Source organism: Thermobia domestica, chromosome 8 (genome assembly GCF_964235325.1).
Source record: "Thermobia domestica chromosome 8, izTheDome1.hap1.1, whole genome shotgun sequence".
In the NCBI taxonomy this organism is placed as follows: domain Eukaryota; kingdom Metazoa; phylum Arthropoda; class Insecta; order Zygentoma; family Lepismatidae; genus Thermobia; species Thermobia domestica.
The window spans coordinates 258,197,406-258,212,850 of record NC_137461.1 but is presented as its reverse complement, the minus strand read 5'-3'; the positions used below and the strand labels follow the sequence as shown (position 1 = coordinate 258,212,850).

The window sequence follows — 15,445 nt, the reverse complement described above, 5'->3', positions numbered from 1 at the left end:
CAATGATTTACAAAGTTATTTCCAGCAGTTGTTCTAGATTTGATATTTTCATCTACTTTCAAGCATTTTCAGATTCATGCGTGGTCCGTGTTTTTATTTCCTGGGACGGGAAGTACCTTTAGGATACTTCACGTAAATATACAAAGCTGATAAGTAATATCCAGGTTTGGTATAGCGTGCAAGTGCCAAACAAGTAAAAAACAACATATTGATATTTCCCTTCCCTAAAACCTTACAATGAAGTGTGTTGATTTTTCAACAAAAAGGCGAGCTCCAATCAGAAACTTCATAGAATATATGTAGCCTATATCGACTTCTCAATAATAATAATAAGAAGAAGAAGAAGAAAAAGAAGAAGGGAACATAATTACAATACCAATTACGTAAACAGTACCTTCCAAAAAGATTTAAAAATAGTTACCACGAAGGGATTCGATCCCGAGTCTCTGCGAGTCTTTACCACTCTGCCACAAATTTCTCATACAAATTTAAGAAAAAGAAAATAGTACTTACGGAAGATAAAATCGAACTCTATTTCTTCGTTTGTTGATACATTTCAAAGGATGCGAAAATAATGTCTGCCGTCTTTTCTTCTTTGGAAATTAGAAGTTAAGGTGAGGAAGAAATGTAATATAAATATGGACCATCGATAAAAACTATGACGTAGCCTCAACTTGTAGAACATTTCGTAATATTTTATTCATTAAGGCAAGTTTTACTCATTAAGGAAAGTCTATATAACTTATTTTTGAGTTAAAGAAGGAAATCTTGAGTAAGTCATTGTGACACTCACATAAGGAACGTCTCCTTATACGACCATTAGTATCGTGTGTATAGTCTAACATGAAACGATTTTAACTAGCTATTAGTTTGATTGAAAGCTGAAGTGGCGCGGTGGGTTAGTAGTTAGCGCATTGAACTTCTATCCGGCCGACCACGGTTCAAATCCTTGCCAGGCTCAACCTTTTTTCAAATGTTTCAAATGCATGCTCAGTGTGACAAGAGGAGAATTGGAGATCTGTCAATGGGGGCAATGATTTACAAGTCATTGATTTGCAAGGCAAGTCCTGCAGTTGTTCTAGAGTTGATATTTTCATATACTTTCAACCATTTTCTGATTCATGCGTGGTCAGTGTTTTCATTTCTTTGAATATACATTATATAATGAAATAATGCATTACATACCCAGCAATATTGAGATTAATATCCGATGTTCATTGGACAACATGTTCCGAACCAGAGAGAAATTCATCTTCGAATGGAGAACTGTTTGGTTAGTCACCTACTCTATAATTTTATCTACATAAACACCTGGATCAGGGCTACCAAATGCTGTCAATACTGAGAAAACTTTCGTGTAAGTTGTGTTACATCTGTCCAGGTTTTTACAAACTGCAAATTATCTGGAGCCCAAGTAATGGAATTAGAGCACTCAGGGTTAAGGTACTTTTGCTGATGGCTGTACCACATTTCTAAATTCTGTCAATGCTTGCAATTCGGTGTTACTCGTAGTTTTCTCGAGTGTTTTGTCCGCCATCAATTTTCTTATTTGTAGGTCTGTAAAAATGCCAGCCTTGATTCTTTCAGACATGATTGACGGAAACTTAACACCAAGGTACTGAAAGCATTTACTGTGTCTGCTTAAAGCTGTCACGAATTGCTTCATCAAACGTAGCTTTATGTGTAATGGTAGCAACAAAATTTTCGTGGGATCAACCAGTGGAACTGAACAATGTTCGTTTCTCCAGATATAAAGGTACGTCTGACTGGCCACTGCTTCCGAACCCAATGTTCAGTTCTTGCTCTGGAGACTTATTCACATAAAGAGCAAGGATATTTTGTGTACCCTGCTTGCTGCCGAGCAATATTCCAATCATCTTGAAATCCCCGCACACAGTCGATTCATAATGTTTGTATAACATTTTTTCCAGCAGAAATTTAAGATTTTGGTAGTCTCTTTGATGGTTACCGAATGTGCTATTGAGATGCGTGTTAGTGTTGTGTAATGAAACACCTTTTTAGCGGCTATAAACATTAATTATATATCAATGACATTAAAAAGCGTGTTTGTTTAATTTTCACATTTTCGTGATTTGTGAAAAAACCTAACGTAATACACAACTTTGAAGGCCATCTTCGGAATCTGCAGGAAGAAAATCCATTCCGATACACCATTTTATTTCAAAACAACAGGCAAAAGTTGAAAAATGCATATCAATGTATTTTAAAGAAGAACTAAACTAAACTGATACAGGCGTGCAATCAGAAATTTTTTGTTGGTAGGGATACAAACTAAGAAGGGGAAAATACTACAAGATGCTAGATCCATGCAGTATTAAGCCTGTGTTCTATGCCAGAAAAGGCGATAAGTAATTGTTAAATACAGTCCCCTTTATTCTTTAAAAAAAATACAACTAGATTGCTTTTATAAGAAAAGGAAGGATAGAGATGAAGTGAAAGAGCAAATCTGTAGACTACATCAACCATTTCTCTACTAAAGAAGTATACTTTTTTATTGAGAAAGTATAGAAATATATACCGAAATACAATTTTTGGGGGAGTGTCCGGACTCTGTAGACCCTCCGTGTTGGTGCGACTCTGATCTGATATTAAAGTAAGATCTTGGTAATTGATAGAAAAACAAGAAAGAGTAATTTTGTTGTTGGCTATTACTAATTAAGCGACTAAAAAAGCTTGTTCTATGGCGTGGCTAGTAATATACATGGACAATTCTTATTATACAGGGTGTTTCAAAACAACACCGACAACGTTTGGGAGGTGATTCCTGACACCAAAATAAGACGAAAAGTATAGACCAACCTGGGTGCACAATTACTTCCTTTCGGAGTTATAGGCTGCTGAAAACATAAAAAAAAATGAATTTTAAAGGTCCATAGCTCCCAAATTATGGGACCTACTGTAGTCGGGTCAAGACTTTACTTAGGAACTAATATGTGCTCTATCCAAAAATACATGTTTCAGAATCCTAAGGTACTCATACAACAATTTTTGTACAGGCAGTTTGGTTTCGGACATATAATCTGAAGCACTCACCAACTACCTCTATAAAAATTGTTGCGGAAGTACTGCAGAATTCTCAAATATGTATTTTTGGATGGAACACATGTTAGTTTCTTAGTAAAGTCTTAGTAGGCTCCATAGTTTTGGAGCTATGGACCTTATAAGTTCATTTTTTCACGTTTTAGGCAGCCTATAACTCCAAAAGTAAACATTTGTGCACCCAGGTTGGTCTATAGTTTTTGACTTATCTTGGTGTCAGGAATCACCTCCCAAACGTTATCGGTGTTGTTTTGAAACACCCTGTATAGTACAATATGGCTAATAATATTATTGTTAAGAATAGATATTAAACAGTGCTGTAGAAATTGTACTAGACTCACAGAACACAAGCAGTTATAAAATAATGTGTACTTCAGAATCAAATATAGCGCGTATGGAAGCAATATGGATAAGTAAGACGCTGTGTTTCATTAGTTTTGTGATTTGTTCTACATTGTAAGATTCATTTGTTGTAAAACTGCAACTAATCACTGGAAAACATTTGAACATTTCCTCACTGTTAATTCACCGCCATCGGTAACATGGTCATTTTTTTTTCATATATAAGTAAATTACGTACAGTCTAGAGGTCTGCACGGGCCGAAAATTTTAGCCGGGGCCCAGCCCGTGAATTTACAATGTGACGCCCAACCCGAGCCTGAAATATGTTTTAGCATTTAGGCCCGAACTCGTGTGATAATCAAATGAACCCGAAATAAGCCCGAATAACTGAAACTTCATAATTAACGCAAAATTGTATTTTTATTTACAGCAATTACAGGTTTAATTTTGCAGTTGTGTGTTAAAAGTTCTCCAGAAAGAAGGGTGCAATATATATTGTTGTACAGTGTATTTACAAAGTTAGGCCCGAAAAGACCCGAGAAATATGGTTGTATATTTAAAAATCGGCCCAAGGCCGGCCGGGCCAGAAGTGATATATGCTTTGTAGGCCCGAGACCGGCCCGAGCCCGTGCCGACCTCTAGTACAGTCGTATAAAAATTGTCGTTCGATTTTTGTTTTCCTTTCTATCCAAGACTGATATTTAATTGCTATTTAAACAGTATTTACGTACGTTTCTATTATGCTCAATGAATTCATTTATAATTTTGATTGTTCATAACTTGTGTACCATAATATTTCACATACATATATAATAAGTCAAGATTTACTACTATGCCCTGTTTGATCCCGACCAGATGAGTTCAGTTGAATTGGTATGTTATAGTCTCCTTGATTTCTCAAGGAAAAAACAAATGAAGCATGAAAATAAGAAAATAGTTGTTGTTACTGTTATTCATATTAAAAGTTATTTTAAAATCAAACCTTCTTTTCGTGATACTCATAGTTGTAATTTTACAATAGAATGACAGCATGTTCAGAATAAATTTACAGAAAAATCTTATAGTTTACACAGTTACATATTTAAAGGAATGCTACTTGAAATGATCATATCAATCTTACCCTTTCTTTGTTCTGCACTAGGCTTTGCGACAGCTGGTGTTTGGGAGCGCAGCCATTCCTGCTCGCAATGAGTGGACAAGAACTGGTTTTGTATTCAGAGAAGCAGACCAAGAGTTCGCTTATGGATTGAAAGTAGCCCGAAATGGGACGAAAGCCCTTCTAATGGCTTTGCAAGCCTATATCATTAAAAATCTTCTTTTCGAGAAGAGAAGCAAGGATCAAACTACTCCATCTGAAGTGTAAGTAGGGGACCTTTTTTCTTTTTTTCATTAGACAACATAATTATGCGGTGTGTTAGAAAAGTAATAAAATTAACAATGCTTTGCATTTAACGACAACGTTGCTGCTTCCACCTTTACACGGCAGTTAAGTTACCCCCTTACCGTTGACTCAGCACAAGCCTAAACATTTTACATTTGCTACACGATTGTTGAGAGTGTTTGAAATGAAGTTGTGTTTGTGAAGTGCGTTACGAAAATGGAGCGACAATGGACGTTCTGCTGTCAAAATTCGTGTAAAAGATTGGGAATCTGCTACTGTGACTTATGAAAAGCTATAAAGAGCTTATGGAGAACGTTTTGTCTCGAGGGCACAAGTGTTCAGACAAGTGTTCAAAAACTTTTTAGAAGTGGTAGAGCGTTCACTTCTGGTGCTTGGGGTTCCGGGTTCGATCCCAGCCCTCGCCAAGTGAACTTTGCGGTCGAGAAACACCGTGCTCGTGGGTTTTCTCGGGGCTCTCCCGTTTCCTCCCACTTTATTCATTCCACCATTTCATTCATTACTCATAATCACCGTCTCCTTTGGCCTAACCGGCATAACCGTGGGGCGTAAAACTTAAAGATTTCATTTTTACTTTTTAGAAGGCCTGGAACAAGTGTCAGGTGAAGACTTTCAACCTCAAGAACGAATGACAATATGCAACGATTGAAGTCTTTTGTGAAGTCAGATTGTCGATTAACGATGACAATGATCAGTAGCCAGTTAAATTTGAACGAGTTTACCGTTTATCAAATTTTAATACATGATTTGGACACGAGAAAAGTACGAGTATGTGCCAAGATGGTTTCAAAGATCCATGTAAAGATCCATGTCGCACCATAGTGTCCATCAATGAGTTCTTTGGAATTCCTATGTTTCTTCAGGCACCACTCCAAACTATTTGCCGGATCTCAGTCCCCAGACAGAACTTCTTTCTATTGATCAAAAACAACTTGAAAGAGTGCCCATTTTGATACTTTGAATAATGCCTAGAAAAGCGTGAAGGATAAGCTATTCCAGCACTTCTACGAATACTGAAAACAAAGCATCCACCCTTGTATAGATGCCCAAGGGATTTTTTAAAAAGGGAATGATATTGATTTGTAAAAATAATAAAATTCATCATTCTAAGAAAATCTATTTCTTTACTTTTCTAAAGTGCCTCGTATGCTGATTAACCCGCCGTCGCATGCGCCGCGAAGTCACACTCCGCGGATGAACTGTTAAAAGAGTTTGTGTTGTAAAATATACATGCGCAATTGTTAAAAACGTTTCAAAGAAAATATAAAACAGTTTAATATCGCTTCAAAACAAAACAAAAAAAAAACATTAAAATTAAGATATAGGCCTATAAATAAATATTGCGGAGTGAGACTGCGCGCGTGCCTTGATGTTACAATTGACCACTCGTGCTATCGAGGGTTAACTAATAAGTACTAACAAATCCATGCTAACACTTGGTATAAAATGATTATTGCCGTCACTATGGGTAAAGAAGTTAAAAATGAAAATCTATGTGATATTGCCTGCAGTATTATGTAGATGCAAAACTCCGTCATTAACATGCCAGAAAGAACACAACCTAAGTGTATTCGAAAACAAAATCTTACAATTTTATTTTAAGCCAGCAAATATGCGTGACTAGATACTAGAAGAATTATTACAGGAAGATGTCCAAGAAATTACTTATCGTAGAGGGTGAAAGTTCATGGCCTAAAAAATATAGACGTATGACCTATAAAATGCCCTAAAAGCACGCAAAAATGACCAACAAATTGTGAAAAATGCCGATTAAACTTGTAACTAAAAGAATACAACAAACATACCAAATGATGGATGTCATATCTCGATACCAGAAAAAAATGACATAGCTTCTTCAGTTGAAATATGTAAGTTTGATTATAAATGAAAATAACCAAACAAAATATAGATTTAAATAATTTAATGAATAAGACAAATGCAGTAAATCGGTGTAAAATCCACTAGTTTCCTTTATCTCGACTAACTATGTAGCATGATGTGTTTCCGTGTCTTGCGCGTCACTCTAAAGATAAAGAAATGCTGCTGCCACGTAACTCGTGAAACTATTCTCTAGGATTAAAGAAATTGTATATGACAAATCGAAAAGTGAAAATCATGGACACATTCGGAAGAAAGAAGACTTTTTAGGCACATTGCCCATTTCCACTAAAATACAGACCGTCAAAATAATATCAAATTTAAACGCCAGAAATTATTTAAAAATATTACACACAAAATACTTTTAGAAATATTTAATGAAAATGAAAATTTCAATTTTCCCCACTTACTTTATGTACGGTTGCTGTACTTCAACATCGTCTTGACATAATAGGAACAAATTTCCAATGTCAGTACTTCAGATCCTTTTTATTTTGTTTGTAAATTGTCATCCTATGATAAAACGTGTTTATGTCGGTGGAACTTATGCAAAATTAAAAGAATGACAAAATACAAAGAAAACTTACCGAAGCTTACCAAAAATGACGAAACAAATCACTCAAGCTTTGGGAAAATGACAAAAATAAATAAATAATATCTGAAAAATAGACAAAATCTGAAAGTTGGCAAAATATGCAATTTTAATTACCTTTCTTTCTTTCTTTTTTTCTTTTTTTTTTTTTTTTTTGTTGTTTCAGAACGAAATTTAGTAATGTGCGTATTCGATGGGATTTGTGTCTGCTATACCAGAAAAAAAATGACATTTCATCAATTTCCGCCCCTACTTAAAGGGTCGCTGGCAGTGGATGCGATAAAAAGAGAATAGTAATATGAAATAGATTGTAAAAGCCTGCTCTATGCGATTCCATGCGAGATATACAGAGGTTCTAGCTGAAAAGCCTTTGGGTAAGAGATCTTTGAGTACATAGAAGTTGGGTATATACGAGGAACGATCAAAACCTAAGACCAATATTTCTGGAGTTTCTTCTGTTATAGAGGAATGAGGCGTGTGTGGTAATTTTAATAATTGGAGTTGGCAACGGTGCAGAATTTCAGACACCCTCCACCTACGGCACTAGTTGTAGGTAAAAACAAATAGTGACTCGTTTGGAAAACTTGTCTCCCGAAGGAGTCTGCTCAGTTATTCGATTTTTGTAGGGGAAACATGTAACCGATTGCGCAAAGCAATCAAGAGGAAATGGCCAGGATTTCTCACCGAGGGCGTCATCTTCCTTCATGACAACGCGCGCCAGCATACAGCCCAGAAAATCCCCACGCTGTTGAAGCAGTTTCGCTGGGACATCATCGACTATCCTCTCTATAGCCCGGCCCTCACTCCAAGAGATTTTTTTTACCTATTCCTGCACTTGAAGTAGAACCTAGGAGGCCGTCGCTTTGTTTTACACGAGGAGGTGAAACACTTCGTGGCAAAATTGCTAAACACGCGAGGATGTGATTTTTACTAGGAGGTAATCTTCAAACATTCGACATTCGATGCGACAAGTGCCACAATCAATATGGAGACTATGTCAAAAAATAACCCTAGATTATGTACTATCTGTTGGCTGTATTGGGTTATATTCAATAATATATGCATCTTTCACTACAGGTTTTGTAACTTTACGTTATCATTACTCCTTGTAATATTAAAGAAACACATGCTATAAAGACAAGAGAATCCTCGAAAAACCACAGACACGATGTTTTCAACTACAAGTTCACATGGCCTAGGATTAGCGTTGCCAGATTAGCATAATGATGCTAGATCTAACATAATTTGCATGACTTTAGCATCTAGCATCTTGCTTTTAGCATCTTCCCCAAATCTAGCATAATTTCAGCAAGTTTATCAAAAAGCCGCAAAACCAACGCAAAACTGGAGATGAGAAAGAAGTTGGTCGTGGGAAGAAAAAGAACGGCAGAAATGTATCCTCTCCCATTGATTCATACAGTCGGTAAACCATACAGGCAGTCTCATTTTCCGAAGTAAGTTAGAAACGGCTTTGGGCTTTTTTTTTTTTTTTTATGGCTCCACCCAGGGTTTTCTAATCCTCTAACTTCGAGGCATGGGCGGAGCTATGGGGGCCATTCTCCCCCCCCCTTAATTTTTGACAACTTCACCATCTTTATTCTGACTTCATGACCATCTTTATTCCTGAAATGAAAGGTCCGAGACCGACCAAAGATCTGCCCCCCAGCAGATAATTCCCAACTCCGCTTATGCTGTGAGGTAATTTTCTTTCAAAATATGTAAACAAACACTTTACATTCATTTATACGATATATACGCCATTGAGTCTGGCGTGTTTAGTTGAGTTAAAGCTTTGGTGCGTGAAGTATTGAGTTGTATCCACGTATTCTTGCGCTCTGCGTATTTTAAGTTACCTTATCGTATCTCAACTTCGTTCTTTTTTCTTTTAAAACTCCTGAATTAGTAATTATGAGGATCTAGCATAATTTGACCAAATCTAGCATAATTTTGATCAGATTTTGGGATAATTCCGAGCTGTGAGTCTGGCAACGCTGCCTAGGATAGAACCAAAGATTCCCGGCACGACGTGAATAGTCTATCACTGCACCACTATCATAATATCGTTAACCTCTGTTTTCCCTTACTATCGTTCGTTTTGTTTGAGTATGCTTCTTGTACGACAGTATTGATTTTGTGTGTTTTACGAGATGTTGAAAACTCCGTATACTTTTTTTTTTTTAATTTGCATGACAGCTTGTTCTGTGCGTGAGCCAAAACAACGAAAAACTTTTAATGACTTTGGTTCTTCACACAAGAGGTGAAATTAACCAACATGACGCATCACCACTTCCAAAAATCATGCACGTTTAAAGCTTAATTATACTTTCAATGTCGTTGCAAATCACTCGACTACGTGAAGCTATTGTACGCATTTCTCAAACTTCTCAAATTAGTTTGGTTTCCGTATTCTTGTATCGTATGAAGTTCATTTTTTTTACATATAAAAATAAAACAATGAAAACTTTGTACAAAATGTGACAATAGAGACATGAGTATTTTCAACATACAAGTATTTAACGATCGTAAACACATTGGCGCAGGCCCGTAGGCAACCCAAAAATGTAGGGGGGGGGGCGATCCAATCATATGATAATTCATCACTGTATTATAGTTCATTTGCAAGCCTACCGTGAACATTTTAGGGAGACCAGCAAAAATTTAGGGGGGCGGCCCTCCTTAGACCCCCAGGATACGGGCCTGCATCGGCGAAACGAAAGCTAAAGCTCAGTTAGTACCAGTGTTCGAAACGGGGAAAAAGCAGAGGCGGTATGTTTTATTATGATTTTGACTCGTCATACCGGCTATCTAAGTGTTGAAATACAGTGAGGGTATGTTGCCTAAAAGATTGCGTTTCTATTTACATAATGACTCAAAATCATTGAAAAGCTTCTCTGTAGTTATAGAGGAGGGGTACATGAAGAGACCTTAATCCCCTGCCAACAACTTCCTGAAAAAAATTAAAATATCACATTATGTTGTATTACAAAGAATTATACACGAAAATGCTCAAAAACCGAGTGTTTATATTAACAATTTCTGCGGAAAAACTCCAGGTCCCCCATTTTTGACTGTGGGTATTCCAAACCCCGGAAGGTCCTTCCCCTCAGCAGACAATCCCTAAATCCGCCCATGCTCAAAACACGGCATTTATATTTATTAAGGCAAGAAGACACAAACGCATACATAACAAAGAAAGAATTCAATATGGCACATCAACATAACTTAGTGAACTACTTTGAAGACATCTCAATTTTAGAAACAAAAAGGTGGGAAAAAGATAACAAAATGTTGGTGTTGTCAACTTAGAAATTATTTCTACAGAAGAAATAAAATATTTTTATGTGCAAAGCTATTCGTCACTTACTGTGTATAAATGGATTTAAAAAAGGTATTTAGCATCTACTTCCCAGTGACGGTATGTTTTAATCATTGAAAAACCAGAGATGGTATGCCTTCATCACTGAAAAATCAGAGGCGGTATGGCATATCACCGCATACCGTCTCACTTCAACCACTGGTTAGTACTTTAAAGTATCCCCGTACCCAAACTTTCTTTACGCAATTTGTTTCACCGCTACCGGAGAACCGTAAAACATAGAATACTAAACTCGGATCAAAATAGGAAACGAATTGACATTTAGAGGAGCACGTGTTACCCTGTTATCGCGCCGCTGAGGCGTCTGGTAAGGTCCTTCCACTGCGGTTGACAAACACTTCTGAACATTTGCTACAAGGCGGTTCAGTAGTCTTCACATACACATCGCTATGGATTGAACTGCAATTGATACTACATTCCTTTCTGATAGCTCGCTCCGCGCACGCGGTGCTCAGTGCTGTGTTGCCAGCTTTCGAGTCGGGTATTGAAACAAAAAATTATTCCCTACAAGTAAATCGCAGTTTTATAAAATAAAAATAAAGAGAACTAAAAAGAAACCAGCAGGTCCACTACTGAAGTTGATTTTCGACTAAAACAATGTGCATTTGTTTATATTCAAATTGGCAACGTGCGGAAAGGGTAGAATATTTATCATTCCAGAGCAAGAGAAATGAGCCACTATAATAGAATGAACGTGCTGTTGTCATAGCAAGAGTTCTTCTTGTCTGATTGTTATGACCATATGCAGGAAGAAAAGAAACAGAAGAAAGCAATGCTGTTGTCATAGCAAGAGTTCTTCTTGTCTGATTGTTATGACCATGTGCAGGAAGAAAAGAAACAGAAGAAAGCAATGCTGTTGTCATAGCAAGAGTTCTTCTTGTCTGATTGTTATGACCATGTGCAGGAAGAAAAGAAACAGAAGAAAGCAATGCTGTTGTCATAGCAAGAGTTCTTCTTGTCTGATTGTTATGACCATGTGCAGGAAGAAAAGAAACAAGAAAGCAATGCTGTTGTCGTAGCAAGAGTTCTTCTTGTCTGATTGTTATGACCATGTGCAGGAAGAAAAGAAACAGAAGAAAGCAATACTGTTGTCGTAGCAAGAGTTCTTCTTGTCTGATTGTTATGACCATGTGCAGGAAGAAAAGAAACAGAAGAAAGCAACTGTCAGAAAGGACAAGTTGTATCAAATGGCGTATAGTATGTGTTTTGTCTTTATTTCCTTTGAGTTTAAGAAAAGCCGACAGGTCGGTATAGATATAATAGGATAGATTTTAACTTCTGTTGGGGCAAACAATAGTTCCTTTTTCCATAATATTCACCGAAAAAAATACTATTGTCAGTCCTGAAATTGTTTACCGGTGAGATGTATTTGTCTTACAATTGTTTTACCGGGAGTATTTCTGTCCGAGGGTAGTTTTACCAGGAGTATATCTGTCCTAGGACTGTTTTACGGGGAGTATATCGATCTCTGGGGCTATTTTACCGGAGAGGTATATTTGTTCTAGGATTTTTACCGGGGGTATATCTGTCCCTGGACTGTTTTACCAGGGTGTATAACTGTCCTAGGCAGGGACGTACGCAGGGGGTGGGTCCTGTGGGTCCGGACCTCCCCCGAAATTCCAACTTTTGTGTAAATTTAGCCTAATTTTAGGGACAAGTTTAGGAATTTCAATATAAAATACCCTGATATTGAGTTTGGACCCCTCCCGAAATAAATTCCTGCTTACGCTACTGGTCCTAGGATTGTTTTACCGGCGGAATGTTTACCTGGAGGTACGTCTATCCCGCTACAGCGGCAACGTTATAATATTGATATCCCTTTCTACAGACACCCACCACTTGTAACTACCACCACAACGTTTATGATTAACCCTTTTCTCGGTGGGCGTAATAATCTCGTGATGTAACTTCCCTTGTCAACACAAATTTCTACGTGGTTTTGAACTGTCAGTTCGTTTTTAACTTTAATCTGAGCACAGTTCTGTGTTATTCCTTGAACCACTTGCAATAAGTTTCATTGTTTTCAAGCCAGGGCATATTAAAACACGATATTTCGCGTTTTGGATGTTTTTCGACCCCTGTTAGAACTTTTTCTTTAATTTGATAAAGAAGTCATCTCCCAGAGTTTGGTCATCGAATTTTTAAACATACTATAACTGGTGTATTACAATCCATATGACAACTGCGTTATGAGTCTTAAAATACGAAAAAGTAGAAAGAAAAGAAAGTTGTTGGGAATAGATGGTTTTCAATCTTGCAATTTGGCTCCATACCGCTAAGGCGCAGAGCCGTCGCGTGGGTTGCAAGCGCAAGGGGCATGAATTCCCAGTCGCCCCTCTCCCCGCACTCTGTCATGAAAAACAACCAGAGTTTATTCTGTACTCCTATATTTAATAATAGCATAGAATATTAAAGCCCAATGTGTAAGTGATAACAGAACTTTGTAGTTTTCTGACTTTCGCTAAAATCCAACAAAATAAACTTTTCTTTCCTTGCGATTAACACCAATTTTTCAGTAAAGTTATCATGGCGTAAATCAAATTTATGTTTATAATTTGTTATAGTGTTTATCTTAAAAATGCAGAGAATAAAAATCCAAAGAAAGTTATTTTTAAAAATATTTACCAGAACGGTTATAATTCACACGACTCACGAGCCAATTTGTTACCGAACTGTAGAATATCAAAGACAAATATTTTCCAGAACGGCGTTCCGTTCCAACTAAATCACTGGTTATCGGGTCACATTAGTACATAGTAAATCACATTTCTTTGAGTACATTGTACAGTTACACACAAAAGTACCTGGACCCCAAGTAATGGAATTGTAACAGTCAGGGATCCAGGTACTTATGTGGGAGACTGTACCATAATTACCTACTTGTTCAAGTTAAAAAATGTGTCTTGTATATTTATTTATATTCTGACCTTATCTTTGTTTTATAGACTTTTGAAGCCATCCAGATATCGACAGCTTGAAGCTCTCTGGTTGTCTATCAGTGACATCTTGTGGAAAATTGGAGAACAAACGAAATGCATTGTTTGCCTTACTCAAGACAATTCATACGTTGAACAAAGTCAAGACTACTTCCAAGATGGCGTTACAGAGAAGGTGAATTCGATGTTTATTACATAACACAAATACAGTGGTGGATCTAGGACAGGGCCGGGGGTCCTAGTCCCCCCAGTTTTTTCAGTGGCAAAATAATTTTAGCTATTATTTATATATTTTTGAAAGATTATATATACACATCATAGTCTGGGTACTGGCTGCCCCCCCTAGTTTTTACCTTCTAGATCTACCACTGCACAAATAGGTGAGAAATTATGTATTGCGGAAAATTTGAGTGGAAGAATTGTGAAAGGCACTAATATTATTTGTTTTCACGAATGATGATTGCTAACAATCGCCAAATAACTTCGATACTTCCTCAGTCAGTAACAGTGCTGTGCCTTGGAGGTGCGAGCGGGGCGACGGCCCCGGACGCCGTAGTAAGGGGCGCAAAATGCAGAAGGAAAAAAGAAAAGATATATATAAAATGGAAGGAAAAAGTAATAAAAAATGCTCAAAATAAAGGAAAAACAGAATTTATATTTGAAAATTTTCTTTCGCTTCATGCCAACCATGGTGGCGCTTCGCGGCTGGTCTGTCAATATCTCATATGTACGGGGGCGCCGTCGTAAACTCTTGCCCCGGGCCCTGATTTTCCAAGGCACGGCACTGGTCAGTAAATAACTTTATCGTTAATTCCTAAATTCAAATTTGGTTGCAGGGGTCTGTCGATCTTCGCTTTGTTGGTAATATGATATATATTACTGAACTAACTGCAGTATCGCCGGATCAATTTTAGGAAATTTACCCGGTGAGCTGGAGAATTTATTCTGGTTTGTGAGGAAGAGTGAGTGAAAGTCAGGTTAGGGGAATAGTTGAAGTTAAGAAGATGGTTGTTGTTGGTTGTTTTTGTTGTAAGCGAGACTGTGTGGAGGCCGCGGGAGAGACTACTTGGCTGAGAAGTACACTTGCTATGATTTAGTGGCGGGAAACACAATGTGGAAATGGCGCGTATATATCAAGGTTGTCTTGAAGATAAGTGACTTCTAACTCAACCTAACCTGACTTAATGTAAGATAAACAACCTACCTAATCTAATCTAACCTAATTTAGTAGATTTTGGCCTTTTTTTGCTTTCCGTGTGGTGAGTTCTAAATCAACCTCATATAACCTAACCTAAGCTAATCTAATCGGCTAAACTGCTGCAAATGGCGGCCCCGGATAAAACCCACATGCATCTGTTTTCAGCGTTGTATTACAACTTACCTGTTCTTACTTTGATATATCTTACCTACAATTACCGTGTTTCATTCCTGGCCTTCTCCATTCACTATTAATCACAGATGTTTCTTATTTTCATGCTTATTTTGCTCTTTCCTACATCCGTATGCATCAATATAGTATTACTGCGTAAAATTAGTACCTTGGAACTGTTAAGTGTTGCAAACTACACATTCTCATTAATGACTAAATCAATGCGGCCGATTAAATATCATATCTTTCCAAATGGTGAGGTTAAATTTACATTGAAGCTGCATCACCCGAGCGGGACGTAATGTCACGTTTATTTAGTCTACATTGCGCACACAATTGAAAATAAAGTAATTTACTTACGTTACGAAACATAACTCAGCGAGCGTCAGCGAGCAAAGGGGGTTAGAAGTCCCACAGGGCTCGTTTTGTTTCATCTTGTTCCCTATGATAATACAGCAGCAGACATATCCTAAGTTAGTTAATAACACACTGG

At 37.3% G+C, this 15,445-nt stretch overlaps 1 protein-coding gene across 1 annotated transcript in view; it reads left to right on the top strand.

Annotated features, from left to right (window-relative positions):
• LOC145692559 (inactive ubiquitin carboxyl-terminal hydrolase MINDY-4B-like) overlaps nucleotides 1–15,445 on the top strand; it is a 392,682-nt gene that overhangs the window by 304,344 nt on the left and 72,893 nt on the right. Inside the window, exons 5-6 of the mRNA XM_081767869.1 lie at nucleotides 4,544–4,761; nucleotides 13,593–13,758. Coding sequence (XP_081623995.1) covers nucleotides 4,544–4,761; nucleotides 13,593–13,758 — 384 coding nt within the window. The remainder of the gene's footprint in view (nucleotides 1–4,543; nucleotides 4,762–13,592; nucleotides 13,759–15,445) is intronic.